The sequence below is a fragment of the Equus caballus genome, chromosome 6, assembly GCF_041296265.1.
Source record: "Equus caballus isolate H_3958 breed thoroughbred chromosome 6, TB-T2T, whole genome shotgun sequence".
Taxonomy (NCBI): domain Eukaryota; kingdom Metazoa; phylum Chordata; class Mammalia; order Perissodactyla; family Equidae; genus Equus; species Equus caballus.
In genome coordinates this window covers 6,103,695-6,120,041 of record NC_091689.1, presented here as the reverse complement: position 1 = coordinate 6,120,041, position 16,347 = coordinate 6,103,695, and the positions used below count along the sequence as shown (strand labels likewise).

Genomic DNA, 16,347 nt, shown 5'->3' with positions numbered 1-16,347 from the left:
ATTTAGGTTTGAATACTGTGAATATTCAGTTTTCGATAGGACTGCTCAATTGTTACTCCACATCGGAATTTGACATATATTTGGCTCTTATTCTGATTTTGATAAATTTTTACATTGGAAACTGATTTTTTTTTTTTTTAAAGAAAGGGCGTCAGTGAACTCCTTTGGCCTTCTGTCTCAGCAGCTTCTTGCATAATAGTCTAAAAGGCCATTCAAATAGAACAGTTGAACAACAACAAGGTGCCAGGAAGCTACTTGAAAACCACAAGTTTAGCTGTTAAAAGGTCTGGTTTTTAAAAAATTAGTTTTGCTGATTTTTTAAGTATCTTATAGTTCTGATTCCTTCCATTTTTTAAATTAAAATTTTAAAGAAGTTTTTCCAACATAGAATCTCTATTTTTCTGAAATGGATCTATCTTAGTGTTATAAAAACTATATATCGATTTACAAATATAAATATATTTATATAACATATAAATATATGTTTTATATATATATGTAAAATAAGGTACAAAGTCAAGTCCTCTATACGCTTTTACCCCAGAAATAACCTGGGAACTAAGGTAAGATAGTGATCTTAATTCCTTTATAATTAGTAAGTAATCTGTAGGATGATATTTTGGCACTGTGTTAATATTCTTTTTGCCATCAGAATTTTAGCAGCCATTGTTGACTCTGACTTGAAATACTTTTTACATTAAGGATGTGAAAATGTTGATTTTTTTGATTTTATAATTGCTTCTATATTTATTAGTTGATCTTCTTCCATAAAAAGACTTTTCCGCCATAACCATCCGTTCTCTCTCTATTTATTGTTATTATCGTTATCGTTATTAATCTTTTTGGTATACCACTATGGAATCATGGATTTCTTTTCAAATTCATTGTTCAAATGCTCGCATTGTCTCAAATTTAATAGAAATTTATGTTGTTTCTATGTTTTGCTATTACAAATAATTCTGCAATGAATAACATTGTATGTATTTGTTATCTTTGTGGAGGTCTATCTTCAGGGTACGTCCTGGAAGTTGGATTGCTGGGTGAAGGGTAAATGCATACCGTTAGGTATTTCCGAATTTCTTCCCATTTTGCATACCCACGAGCGATGTATGAGAATGCCTGTTCCCCACAGCCTCACCCAAAATGTATCTTGTCAGCTTCTGAACAACTCTGATGGGCAGGAAATGATATTCTCAGTAGAGCATCTTTTCATTTGTTGAAAGGTTATCTGAGTGTCGTTTGTGTGTGTGTTTGAACTATATTGCTGTCTTTATACAGTTTTCTCTGGGAGTTCTGATCGTTTTCTTTTCAGTGCTGTCTAAGACTAGTCTGTTTCCCATTACTGTCTGTGCAGAGGAGTTTAGACTGACCTGCTCATCTTTTAGATCATTGTCAATAAGTACAAGGGCAAGAGATGAGCCAAAAAGCAACTCGTACCTCCTGTGGAGAGACAGTTTGTGGCCCAAATGCCCATCAGTGGGTGAATGAATAAGTAGATTATGGTATGTTTATATGATGGACTACTACTCAGAAATAAAAAGGGATGAATTATTGACTCATGTACCAAAATGGATAAATCTCGAAAGAAATTATTCTGAGTGAAAGAAGCCAGATGAAAAAGAGCATATAATGTATGATTTTGTTTATGTGCTTAACTCATAGAAATGTTTAAAGGATTTGTTAGTGCTAGATTCACTGAGAGTTCTACATCATTCTGCCTCCTGTTTACCAGCCACAGGAGGAAAGTGGAGCGATGGAACAGCCTTCAAGGCAGCTTATCACTCACAATCTGTGATTTCACAGATTGTAAGAGGTTTTAAATCACATCCGATAAGAAAAAGGTCATAGGACTTCAGAAAATTTATCAGCGAAAGAATGGATGTGAGACCTGTCATTCAAATGGTAAAATGAAATCTCACCCAATTCCTAGTCCAGATAAATGCCAGTCCCTCTGGGCTTTTCTTGGAAGAGTGACGAACAGCGCCTCGTGTGACAAAGTCCCCATTTGGAATCGTCCACCATCTGTTCTGTCTTGAATGGGGGCACTTTCCCTTCCTGGAAAGGGAGTCTTTACAGACCCCCACGGTCCACTCAGGCTCATCATCCTCCTGGACCTCGCAGTAATGCCGGCTGCAGTCGAATCCTTCAGAACCCAGGACTCCTGGATAAGCCCCAAATCCCCATGGATTCCGATGAACTCTTTGCTTTTTCTTCACAAATGTCAGATGTTTCTGTCCTCTGCGACAAGCAGATTAAGATGTGCAGTTTGGAGATCCAGAGTACCTCTTTGAGTTTCTGCATGGTTTTCTGCAGAGCCAAATGCTGCAGAGGATGACCACGTCTTCCTGTCCTAACTGGAACGAGTAGAGAGCTGGGGCTTCTAGGCTTTCACAGGTCGCTGCTACTCTTGATATCCATCAGCAGTTTCACTTCTGGCATCACACTCTTCTCTGCTACCTCGTTTAGTAGATCTTTGAGTGTGGAAGTGTAGTCTGAAAATGCTGTTACGTTTGCACTGAGTTTCTCTTGAATGTCCTCTTCATCAGCTATTCCTGAGAGAACTGTATAGGAGAGGAAAAATAATTTTCCCCCTACCCTTCTGAGTTCTTGGCTAAGACCCTGTAATACAAGACAGATTAACAAGAGAAAAGTCTTTTCAGAAGTTTATTCACATGTATACGTCATGTGTACATGGGAGATACCCAGGGAAACATGAGTCACTCCCAAGGTGGCTTAGAATTCAGACTTAGATACCATCTTACTAGGGAAAGGGAGGAAGATGGAGTCGTTTTAGGGGACAGTAGGTGATTTTTCGGAAAGATGAATGGGCTCTTGGACCGATAGACGGGAGATGTGAGAGTTTCTCACAGTTCGTCTGGGTGTGCTATGGCTTCTAGCCTCCTCTCCTGTGACCAGAGTCCATCTTCCTTTGTTAATGAGACTCCCGGGGAGGGGCCTGATGACCGTTGAGTTCCTTTGGAGCATCTGTCTTTAGGCAGATAAGGAGAGTTCAGAGAAAGCCTCTGCCTGCATTTGCTGTTTTCAGGTGCCTACAGCTCAAAATAATCAACATGCCAAAGCAGCGTATTTTGGGGTGGCATGTCCTGAACTCCTGCAGTCGTATTTTGGGGTGACAGTCTGCTAATCTTCAACTGTCTCTTGCTCATGTTCTCCAAACTGGTTCAGGTGCTCAAATTCAGAGAATAATTTCTCTCTCTGGTTTTCCACTTCTCGCTCTCAGTCCTGGCGGCCTTCTCTCTTGGGCAGCTCCTAGTTCCTGAATGTCTGCCCCTTGCTTCTTCAGGAGCTCCATGTAACTGCTGAGTCTTCCTGTGATGAGAGACAGGACATCATGTGGTGTCCTGGTGGTCACGGGGCTGAGTGCAAGGGGACACAAGTCCTCTACGTCCTCGTCAGGGAAATGGGTCAAGACTTGATTGTGCTTCTCACACAAGCACGTCTGTTCCTGCCCTGCCTCTTGCTCCCGCTGGTGTGGAGGAGCTTGGCCATTTCAGTCATCCCTCTCAGCTGAGTGTTTCTCCAGAAGGGCTCCTCTTAGCATTTGTGGCCAGAGACAAGGCAAGGGAACCTGTCCTGCTGATCCACGCAGGACTGTTGGATGCGGTAGCAACAGAAGTTGTGGCCACATATGATGGTGATGGGGGTCACTCAGGTCATTCTCACAGATGGAGCAGTTAGCTTCTGCCTGGAGTCCCACCAGGGCTGCGTAGCCAACACTGGGACCGAGGTGGGTTTTCTTCAGGAAGGTTGGGCTCTGCAGGTGCTCTCTGGTGAGAAGTGGATACAGCCCCAGATCTCACACACTTAGTTCTGAGGACCTTGTAATTAGAAATTCTAAGCCATAGTATAACAGTACCTTTTTTTTTCCAAAATTTTTAAAAAATTTCTTCTCCCCAAAGCCCCCCGGTACATGGTTGTATATTCTTCGTTGTGGGTCCTTCTAGTTCTGGTATGTGGGACGCTGTCTCAGCGTGGTCTGATGAGCAGTGCCATGTCCGCGCCCAGGATTTGAACCAATGAAACACTGGGCCGCCTGCAGCGGAGCGCGCGAACTTAACCACTCGGCCACAGGGCCAGCCCCATATCTGTGCCTTTTTCACAAGACCCCATATCGATGCAGTCCTAAGTGTTTTGAACCTCCTATGTGGAAATATATTACAATTTATTTAAATTTTGGTATGTTTAGAAAGTCTATGGATACTACTTCCAGCCTGATATATGAATTTCATATCTCTTATTATCTAAAATTGATTTAAAAAATAACCACACTTGTAAGCTTCAAAATTACCAATTTGTTTGTTTTCCTCTGTAACAGAAAGTTCTTCAAACATTCCTCTTCTGCTCATGGTGATTTGGGGGATCTTACATGGGCCTACACACGGTGACATTTGTTCGACTATTAGACAGCTGTGGCCTGGCTTTAGGATCGAAGGACTCAGTTCTTTCTCATTATTCAGACAGAGACTCAAAAAAGATACAGACTCATCATAAGAATGCTCTCGTGGGCTCTGACAGGTCATTGACACACTTTTCAGTTTCGTTAATGAGAGAAATACTCAACAGAAGCTATTGTGATGTTTCTGTTTTGTCTTTGAAAGGCACAGCGGAGCTGCCAGAGAAGGTGTTTACAACCTCACCAAAACCTTAGCTCTGGAGTGGGCTAGCAGCGGAGTGAGGATTAACTGTGTTGCTCCTGTAGGTAAATGTTCTAGATAGATGAAAGCTGTTGACAGATGTGCTCTTCCGACTCCATTCGTGTTGTTAATTTGTTAATATGCATGTATACCGGAAAAGATTTGCTTTTAAAAATATGTAAAATCAGAAAGAAGTATTCTTTGATTTACAAATTGTCAAGAAGGGTAAATTAAGGCAGTGATTCTCAGTCCTGGCTATATATTGGAATTATCTGTGAAATGTTTAAAAAATGGTGATATATAAGTTTGACTCCAAACTGTGGAATCTGGGTGTTGGTATTTTTAAAAGCCTCCTAGGAAATTCAAATGCACAGTGAAGGTTGAGAACCATGACTCTAGAGAATGAATTTTTACAGATTTTTGTGTTATTTCTTGATATATATCATCAATGCTTTATTAAGAGAGAGAGAAACTTAAAAGTCAAAGTTCTAGGAAGGAGCTCCCAGTTAAAGATCAACTGGAAGTCAAGAGAAAATTTCACTGAAACATAATGTAAATGATAGGGGAAAAAATTCACAATATGTTCAACTTAAAAATCTGTCATTTTTTGTGCACTAAAGATAGAGCTTAAGCTTCCTTGCGTAGTACATATTGGCCGTATACTCCAAGAGAGACATTAAATGCGACATCTCACTCATCCAACAAAACTCGGCTCAAATCCCCTTCTCTGTCATCCCCTCTCTTCCTGGTCATTGCTGAGATAGTGATCATCCCTCCATTGGAAACTCTCTAATATCTGTGGATATTATCTATAGATTTATCTGTGTGATATCTATGGATGTTATCCATGCTACCCAATGGGAACTAAGTGCAAACTGACTTCTTGACATTAGTAGAGAAATCTCATCTCTAACAAATTGCAGGCTCCTTGCCAGATACTTCATATCCCTTGATTCCTTCACAGCTGACACTACCTTACCCATATTAAGCTCAGATATTTATAGGACAAATTAAATATTGTCCCATTCTTAATGTTGATACCTTGGAATAACCTCCAAAAGTGCGTTTATTGAAAACTTGAAAGGGTTGTTAGTGTTATTGCACAATACTAAAGTCGTGTTTGTCCTCCAGAGACATTTTTAGGTTTAATAGCTAAACCTTAATACTTCTAGAAGATTCCATCCTCTTTAAATATAAGGTTACGAATTGTTTAATTGGAAACCAGTGTATCGCCCCAGTCTCATTTGGAGTAATTAGCACCGCCTGCCAACTTTGCTCATCTTACTTTCACTCCTCCTGTTTCCTCCTCTGCTCCCCATAACCTCTGTTGTAGTTATCAGCCAATAACAAATAGCTTTATCCTGTGTTATACAGTTTTCTGGGTAGCTTCCATGGCTTTATAAACCCTTCAAAGCTAATGAAAGCTGAATAAAAGAATTCTTAAATAATTAAAATTTTAGTTTATTTATATTGGATTCAAATGTGTCATTTGTGATTTCACTCTAGGTGAAAAGCCATGAAAATATTACCTTTGCTAAGTATCACGTAACCACAGCCCAGGCTTCCGTCGGAAAGCGAGAAGCTGGTGGGAGACAGAATCCACTCCCCAACCCCGTTCTTCCCAGTGAAGGCCTCTCTGATCTGCTCATAGAATTGTGCTTTTGGAAACCACGTCTTTTATGAAAAATTCCAGGGCTTGGCCAGTTATCAGGGGAGGGGAAGTCAGAAGACGAGCATTCAGAGAATCCATTTGTGGTAGTGGTTGACTGCACTTCTTTGACAATATTGAGAAAAATTAGTATTAGAAATTTTAACTTTCTTATTAAACTTACACCACTTAATTTTTGGTATTGGTCAACAGACTGCCTTGGCGTCTTTATAATTAAAATGTAATTTTATGCACTTTGTTTCGTTCCTGTTTTATTTTTAAATATAGGGAGTCATTTATTCCCAGACTGCTTTTGACAATTATGGAGATTTGGCACACGATCAATTTGGAGGATATTTTCAGAAAGTCCCAGCTAAAAGAATTGGAGTTCCTGAGGAGGTAATGTGTATTTCTAACATGATTAGAATTACTTTGTTTTATGCTTCGGACATTTGTAACATTTTGGTGTCCTTTTTACGTTGTCTGGTTGCCTGGGAGAGATGATTGCCCCCACTGCCACCAAACCATTTCCCCTGCACCTTCTGGCTCTTGGCAATATCCTGGCTGTGGTTTGAATATTGACAGCAGTCTTTATTCAAGAGCGAATACGGTGTGAATTAAGCACTGCATGTTTTTATTATTTCATGGCACTTTCTAACTATATTGTTTTATCACGTGGCATTTGTCGGTACACAGGACCCAGAGCAAGTCAGACAGTTATGCCCCTATGAAGTCCCATATGTGATTTCTGTAAGGGAGCCAGATTTAAGTATGTAAAAATCAATAGCTGTCTTAAATGCCAGCAATATTGGTCTTAAAAGGTAATGAAAAAAAGAGAGATCTTTTCTACAATAATAGTGAAAACTAAAATATCTGGAGTAAACTTAGCTATAAACGAAAAAAAATTATTACTGAAGAACAGAAAAAAAGACCAGAATAGAGACGTGTTGTATCCCTCAATGGAGAGAATCAATTTTATCAAAATCTAGTTTCTCTAAATTAATATATAAATTTAATATATTTTTGGAATTTAACACACTGATTCTAAAGTTTGTCTAGGGGCCAGCCTGGTGGTGTAGTGGTTAAGTTTGAACACTCTGCTTAGGTGGCCCGGGGTTTGCAGACTCCAATCCCAGGTGCAGGCCTAGCATCACTCGTCAAGCCATGTTGTGGCAGCGTCCCACATAAAATAAAGATTGGCACAGATGTTAGCTCAGCAACAATCTTCCTCAAGCAAAAAGACAAAGATTGGCAACAGATGTTAGCTCAGGACCAATCTTCCCCACCAAAATGAATAAATAAATAAAGTTTATCTAGAAAAATGTTCTGAAAAAGAATAATGGCGGGGATTTGGCCTTCGTTATAGCGAAACATACTATAAAGCTATACTTATTTACAATATCTTGTGCTGGTGCTGGAATAAATTAAAATCAGTGGGACAGAATAGACTCTCGTATCAGTACCGTGTGTTTATGGGGAGTTTATAGGATGAAAGTGGCATTTCAAATCTGTGAGGAAAGGATAGACATTCAGCAAAAGTCTTGCAGCCATTGGCTGTTCATTTAGAAACATATTAGACCCTGTATCTAGTTTCACTTACAGAATAATTTTTGAGATATATTAAGGTGCTAAGTATAAAAGCAAAACCATAAAATACTTAGCAGAACATGTGGTCTAATTCTTGGACTAGCTTTCATGATCAGTTTGATGTATATCTCCAGAAATGTATTATGCATACACAAAAATATCTATATTTATTGACTTTTTCCAAAAATAGGATTCTACTGCGTGTTCTTTCCTGCAACTTGCTGTGGATATGCCATAATATATTTAATTAGACTGTATTGTTGCACATTTAGATTCTCTTTATGTTTTTGATATTGCAGTCATTCTGCTGGGAACATCCTTGAACATGATCATGCCCTCTTGTGTGAGGAGGTACCTTTCTAGAAGTAAAATCCCTGAACTAAATAAATATGCATATTACATTTTAGAAGATACTGTTAAATCAAACATTTGACGAGCTATTTTAAACAAGATGTTTGGATTTATATTCTGAAAACTAAGAGAGGTTTTAAAACATTTTAATCAAAGGAAAGATATGATTACATTTTTATTTTGGACAGAACATTCCTTTTGTTTATGTGAACTATATTGTCTGTATGCATTAGAAATTGAAATTGAGAAATTTAAGAAATATTTGTCAATTTATTTAAAATAACAGTAATAAAGGCAATACATGTGAATATGAAGAATATTTTTAATGAAAAATAGCAACATTTTAAAAAACAGAAGAGAAAAATTTCTTTTACATTTTTACAGATCTCTAACGTATGGCCGAGTAGAATATAGGTGGCCTCATATGTGCTCTGCGTTCAGTCTGTTTTAATATGTCATTTTGGTTAAAGTGTATGAAGCAAATCTGGCTTTGTGCAGATGTTTAGTTGGAAAAGGGAGGAGCGTTTTAACAGCTTTTTCAGATAATTCTGGATAGTCGTCTTTGATATTCGACAAGTGGCTTTTTCTTAAAGATTAGTTGCAATGCGGAATCTGAAACCACGTCAGTGAACTTTCTATCCTCTGTTACACTCGGATCTTCTAAACGTTGACACTGTTGACACACAATCCATGGCACAATATCAGATCACATTTGTGAGTATCACCACCTATCTCTTCAGAAAAAATCCTTAACTATGAGGAAACAGTAAAGCTCAAGGTGACAAGCGCAAGTTTTCCAGAATTCTAACTTTCACTTGAAAGCTCAGATCTTATCATTGACAACAAATCCTGTCAGCTGTTTTCCTTTGAAGTGACAGTCTTACTTTGTTCATTTTTGGAAAAATGTTTGCCAAATACTTAAGTGTGAATAACCATAGTTTGTTAGTCATTCTTTCAAGTGAAAAATGGTGTTTCATGGAAAAGTGACTAGTTCAGTGCACAGCTCAAGCGCACGTTCTCGTCCTCTGACAACCGTTAGACTGCTCTGTGCAGCGGAAGAGTATCGTGTTTAACTCCCATTTCATCACACAGGATATTAGAAAGACGTGTACTCAATGGTCGAGATTAATACAATTCACGATTTTTACCGCTTGAACAAGGACATGCTGAAGTGAAACAGGCTTTCTCCACCGTGAGTGCTTGCCGGTGAAGAGCACACTGACTCCTGGTGCATGACCACTAGCTCAGCTCCACCCGCCTGCCGTGATTGGTGCTGACGCTCAGCACTCTTTCCCACCTTGGCTTTGGCACCATTAGTACAAATGTCAACACCCTGAAAAAGACAAATAAGGACTTAGTGTTACTTTGAATATAGTTTTGACCTTACAAATCTCCTGCGAAGGTCTTAGGTGTGCCCTGGGTGATGCTGACTGTGCTTTGACTAATGTAGGTAATACCTTTAAAAACTTTAGTTGTGAAGGGGAGGAGAGATGATGCTGGCTGCTGTGAAATGAGGGGAGAGTTTTGGCCTCTGCCTGATTGTATCCTAGCTTCGCTTGGTCAGGTTTCCAAGATACTCTGATTGCCCCGGCTAATCACTAATGTCCCTTTTGGGGCAGAACTTTCACACCAGGCCATTGGCCTCAGTGGGTATCAAGGAGTTGCCTTATTTTGAGTGACAGTCCCTGGGGTAGAATCAGGAGGGTCAGAATTAAAAGGAGTTGCCTAGAGCTCTCATGATGTCCCTCAGGGCTATTGGGAAGGGAAGGCCCTTCAAATGGCTTGTGAGATACTGTACACTCATTTTACAAATTAAGAAACTAAGGGCCAATGAGGTAATTTGCCTAAGGCCATACTTGGCTCATGGTACTGGGGTTCAAACCCAAGCCTACTTATTTAAAACCCCCCGTGATCTTTAATAAACAAAGCTGAAAGTAAGGAGATAACTGAGCTAACAGAGGCATTATCCACATAGATAAAGTGGGTACCAGTTGCTAGTCTCTGATGGTGTTTATTCATTGATAAAACTCTTGTGAATGACTAGTAACTTCAAGTCCATCGTCAAATGGATTCCATTACAATGAAAGTTAAGAATCTATCTGAAGATGTCACAATAGTGCCTAGTTAATTTGGTAATTATAAAAATTTTATTAGTTTATTTCAGCTCCATGTTGGGCTCCACAAGTAAACCAGGCATCTTCAATATTTATATATCTTTTACCTAGCAAATAGTTTCAGTTCAATTCGGTCTTATTTAATGGTGCCTCATCTGTGGGCAAAACACTGTATTAGGAGCTCAGTGATGCAATATCCCCTTATTTTGGGGGAAGAGATGCATAAAGATTCCTTCATTCTGTAAACATTTACTAAGTGCTTATTTTACACTAAACACTGTCAAAGGATGGGGCCACCGCTCAATATTTGCAACCAAGTTCAGCACAAAGCCACATGTATTGCGTCTTTCAGGAACGCAGTGCTGTGCTGGTCAGGCACAGTCTCTTTGAGCAGAGCAGATGACTCATCTTTTTCTTTTTCTGGGGGAAGTGTGGTTTGAGGGATTTGCAGACTCCTGGAGGTCACGGCTCCTTGGGTGAGAGGGTTGTTGTTTGGCACTCAGAAAGGAACTTACTGGAGCGAGTCTTCCCGACGGGCTGACTTTCAGAGTTGAGGAGCTTGCACTGATTGGTTGGCTAACAAAACATGTCCACAGGGTGAGTTGTCATTGACGAAGCAGGGCAGAGTATACTTGCTACCATGGCTCAGAGCCATCTGCCCTTGCCCAGGAATGTGGGAACTTTTAAATTATTAATTCTGTACCAGCTCTGTCCAACAGAAATATAATAGTAGTCACATATGTGATTTTAAACTTTCTGGTAGTCACATTAAGAAAACTAAGAAGAGGTGAAATTAGCTTTAATAATATATTTTATTGAACCCAATATGTCCCAAACATTATCGTTCAACACATAATCAATATAAAAATTATTAATGAGATATTTTGCATTCTTCTTTCTATAACAAGTCTTCAAAATCTAGGATATGTTTTAGATTTACAGCACATCTTGATTTGGACTAGTCACATGGACCATGTTTTGGTAGTGCCATGTGGCTAGTGGCCACTGTTTTACTGCAATTCTGTACTAGCTCCTGGGGACACAGGATGGAGAGAAGCTATGCCTGCCTTCCAGGGTCTCAGAGAGATTGTAACCAGACATGGCTACAGTGCCAGGTACAAGACCAGGCCTAGGGTGAGGCAGCCAGGCCTGGCGTGCAACATTTCAGCAGCCGTCCCTCTCAGGGCTGTGCAGGGCTGGGTCTGCCCTGGGAGTGAGCCCCTCCTTAAATGGTGCACCCTCGGTGCCTCACCCGAGCCCGGCCCTGCGTGGGAGCTTGAGAAAATCGCAGCCTCTGGCGGCTCAGCCCCAGAGCTTACGATTCCGAAGATCTCAAGCAGGGCTAGGAGTCTGGAGCTTCAGTAAGGATCCGCGGGGTTCTAGTGTAGGCGTGTGGGCTGACCCTTTGAGAAACTCCACCTGTGCCAACAGCCTCATGGGAGAGTCCCTTCCATCCAGTGACATAATTCCTCTTTCTCTTGGTTTTGGGAGTAGGTGTTGCTGACCTCATCATTAACAATCTGAACTTTTAGGGGATGCAGTGGGACTCTGAAGTCCCTCTTGTAGAAACTCCCCTGGTCTGAGTTGCTAGGCTGTCAGCCCGCAGGACCATGGACTGAACAAAGTAGAGTGCCAGTTGATTGCTCTGCGGACACATTGACTATTTCAGGGGCAAAAATACAAAAGGCATGCGGTGGCGGTTAAAAGCGGCGTTGCGGTGGGCAGTGCAAGGTGTGGAAGGAACCAACTTGTTTGAAATAGGAAAGAGCAAAGATTAAGCACGCTCTTCACTGCTGGCTTCTTCACATTGTGTAGCTTATTTGACACTGTCTAAGGCTCCTTCAAATCTTGCCACCCTGGTCACTGACCTGCTATTAGTGATGCTCACAGCAAAAAAGGCAGGTGTCTCTGTCCTGTCACATTGCTGCGCACACACTGTGGAAGTCACGTGCCGCTTCTGAGATGCGTTGACTGGGGAATGGGAAGCACCCCAAATGGGGAGTGTCTGCTTTTCTGTATGTGTGTGTGCTTCTGTTTCCAGGTCTCCCCCTTGGTGTGCTTCTTGCTGTCTCCTGCAGCTTCCTTTATCACCGGACAGCTAGTGGCCGTGGATGGGGGCCAGTCTCTGTACACTCACATGGAAGAGATACCAGGTGAGCAGGCCAGAAATGAGTAGGCACGCACTTTATGCTTCTTCCTCTTCATGTTCTCAAAATTTCTTGAGTAGTTACTGAAGAGATGAAGGTTTTCTCTTGTACCATATCAAAATGTGCATAATGTTTGTATTCACGATATGATTTTTAAAGGAAGTGTTCCTAGTCACAGAAAATACCTAAATATTTTTATTATAGAAGTGAGCTTATATATTGAAAATTTTTGGGTGTGCATAGGTTGATGGAATGGGAACCTTGAAAAATATTCGCAGTATGAGCATGTATGTACAAGGAGGAGATAGAAAAGAGGCTGCCGTAATCTTTTAGAATTAATTCCTCTTTATTCCTCCAGTAATTGGCTTGTATATCTGAGCAGAAGTGTCAGACCTGTTAAGTGGCCAGGGATGGTATGGTGCTATTTTTGACTATCTTTGGGATATATATTGAGGGAAATCATATGATTTGCTTTACTCATTTATTTTTGATGCACAAAAACAATGGTTTTTTAAGGCTCAACCAAATGTAGATATTCTACACAAAAGTCTGTGTCTGTGTCTGTGTATCTCATGATGTGCGTGTGTGTGTGTATCTCATGGCTAGATCATAGAACTTTAGGGTTGGAAGGGGCCTAAAAAATGAGTTCAGGATCCTAATTTTACGATTGATAAAACAAATCCATGGAATTTAAAAGGCACATCCAAGCTAATCACTCCCAAAATGTAGAAAAGGACATAGAATTCAAATGTATTTGAACTATTGCTAAAGATAGTCGATTAAGTGGCTACTATCACATTAAGATGTGGTAACCACTGTAATGCATGTGTATTTCAATTTCATGTCAGGGACCAAGGTTCAGTCTACTCTGTCACATGCTAGCAGTCTAATTGAGGCCTAAGACCTTCTTTGCATTAATGAAAAATTAGTATGGAACTTTAATATTACTTATTATTTTCCCCTCCCATACATATTTCTTTACTAATAACATCAATGTAGTGATGCGCATCAGATCCTGTGGTTTTAAGGATGTGGGTTGGAAAGACAGGAATGGCTACATGGTTATGCGGTTTTGTTTTCTGATAGTCTTTAAAGTATGGAGGGCAGGAGAGAATCTTTCCATTTCCCTCCGCGGTAGAGTTGAGTCAGTATTTGTTAAGGTGAGTTGCATTGTTTTTCCTTTACAAAGGAAGAGAAATTCCTGGTGCCTGTTTCTCCAGGCCTCCAGTGAAATGCTTTTCTCTGGTAATTCTCACACTTTATAAATATAAAAATGTTTTTTCATTTTTTGAGGAAAGCAGCCACCTCTGTCTTTCAAGAATATACTCCCCCCGGATTATGAGTGGGAATATTCATCCTTTCAGCACAGTAGTCCCCCCTTAGCTGTGGTGGGTCCATTCCAAGACCCCCGGTGCATGCCTGCTGATGGTCCCGAACCCTATATACCCCGTGTTTTTCCCTATACAACATGCCTATGAGAAAGTTGAATTTATAGATTAGGCACAGGAAGAGATTAACAATAGTAACTTCTCTTTGGCATATCTGAATGGCCAGCATCACTACTCTCGCGCTTTGGGGCCATTATTAAGTAAAATAGGGTGACTTGAACACAAGCACTGGGTACCGCGACAGTCGATCTGATCATGGAGATGGCTACTAAATGACTATCGGGTCGTGACTACAGCGTGGATCCACTGGACAAAGGGATGACTCATGTTCCAGGCAGGACAACGAGAGATTTCATCGTGCTAATCACAATGGGGTGCAGTTTAAAACTTATGAGTTGTTTATTTCTGGAATTTTCCATTTAGTATTTTCAGACCACAGTTGACTGTGGGTAACTGAAACCGTGGAAAGCGAAACCACAGATCAGGGGGGACCACTGCATAGTATCTTCTTCAAGACTGCCAGCCCTGAAGTGAGAGTGTCTGGATAGAAACTTGACCATCTCCTTATAAGTTGTATGATTTTGGGAAAATTGATTTCCGTAAGCCTCTATCTTCTTTTCTATAATGTGGGGTCACTTATAGTATTTATTTTGTAGGCTGTTGGGAAGGTTAAATTAGATAATGCACATTTAAAGCCCTGTGTGAGATACAGTGCTTTTAGCTGCAACTTGACCTGCCTTAAGCCATAAAGGGGTTTGTTGCCTCGAGTACCTGAAATGCAGGTAAGACTGGCCTCAGCAGCTCAGTGATCTCAGCAGGCACAGTTTCTTTTTTTTTTCCCCTCCGTTTTTGCTTCTGTGATGTCGGCTTTACCTTAGGCTGACTCTCCTCGTTTCAGGACGGCCGCCTTCCACGCCTTCTGCCATGTGCCCCTTGGTTCACATCCAGCTGGACAAAGAAGGGAGGGGAATGACTTTGTTCCAGCATTCCTAAGAAAATTCTGAGATCCACTTTGCTTTGGACTAGCTTATACAAATGCCCATCCTCAACCAGTACCCACAGCGGGGGTCGGGGGTGGGGGTCCAGGAATGGAGTGCACTGACTGACTTTGATCAGTCAGTGATCTGAGTGGGCTCACTTCCCCCAAACCTCATGGATTCCTAAGTGGAAACTGAGTCTATTGGAAAGGGGAAATTGGAGCCTGGATGCTGGGGAAGGAACTATAAATGCCTAGTACAAAGTAAGCATATTTTTAAAAATTATTATTATTAAGGAAGTAGTATTTATCGAATGTCTGCATTATTTGAAGTGGTATACATAGGGTGTCACATTTAACTGTCACAACTTTAAAAGACCAAGGGTGTTATCCCTTTTAATAGATGAGAAAAGTAAGGCTCAGGAAGAGGAACTTGTCCAAATTTGGAAAAGCTAGTAAGTGGCGGAGCTGGGATTCAAATCCAGGACTTTCTCAAAACCTTTGCCATTTGTCCTAATGATTTCTTTTTTCATACTGCGAAAAGGGGTGAACCAGGGAAAATAACAAGAAGGTTTGGTGGAAACTGAGAGGACTAATGAGGTAAATAGATTTGCAAGTGACATGAGGTTTTCCACTTACTTAACAGATCATGACAACTGGCCTGAAGGACCAGGGGACCTTTCTGTCGTCAAAAAGATGAAGGAGGCTTTTAAGCAGAAAGCCAAGCTCTAAGCCAAGGAAACAAGGAGGTGTCCTTTGTGTCCAAATGCCTTAACATTTTGAGAATGCACTTCTGGACTTTACAGGAGCTGATAATTTGTATGGAAAAATCACTTTCTGCTTTTTTTACTAACAGTTATGTCTATGCAAAAACTATTCCTGAAAGAAATGCATTTGTAAGTCCCAACAAATGCCCTTTAGCCTGTGATTAAAAAACAATTTTAGGGGCCAGCCCCGTGGCCGAGTGGTTAAGTTTGAGCGCTCTGCTTCGGCGGCCCAGGCTTTCCCCGGTTCGAATCCTGGGCGCTGACATGGCACCGCTCATCAAGCCATGCTGAGACGGCATCCCACATGCCACAACTAGAAGGACCCACAACTAAAAATACACAACTATGTACCGGGGGGCTTTGGGAGAAAAAGGAAAAATAAAATCTTTAAAAAAAACCCCAAAACAAAAAAACCATACTCAGGCTCTAATCACGATAATAAGAAATTAGAGAAATTAAATCATTTTAAAAAAATTTTAGGAATGGAAATTAATACACTCTTATTATACTTTTTATTTCTAAGAAAGGTATTTGAAAAGTGAAATAATTGCAAATTAATCATAGAGGTCTCATGATCTCCCAAAAGGTTTTAATTGTAAGGGTAAGCAATAAATCCAAGTTATGGCATCGTTATGATTCTTACTAGAGTTATGCTGTCACTCATTTTTGGTGGCAAACACTTTCGAATCAATAAAGCTTTATGGTAATTATCAA

General features: G+C 40.5%; 1 protein-coding gene across 1 annotated transcript in view; it reads left to right on the top strand.

Moving 5' to 3' along the window:
- PECR (peroxisomal trans-2-enoyl-CoA reductase) overlaps positions 1-16,347 on the top strand; it is a 25,194-nt gene extending 8,847 nt beyond the window's left edge. Inside the window, exons 5-8 of the mRNA XM_001489328.5 lie at positions 4,620-4,716; positions 6,592-6,702; positions 12,397-12,508; positions 15,513-16,347. Coding sequence (XP_001489378.4) covers positions 4,620-4,716; positions 6,592-6,702; positions 12,397-12,508; positions 15,513-15,598 — 406 coding nt within the window. The 3' untranslated portion in view covers positions 15,599-16,347. The remainder of the gene's footprint in view (positions 1-4,619; positions 4,717-6,591; positions 6,703-12,396; positions 12,509-15,512) is intronic.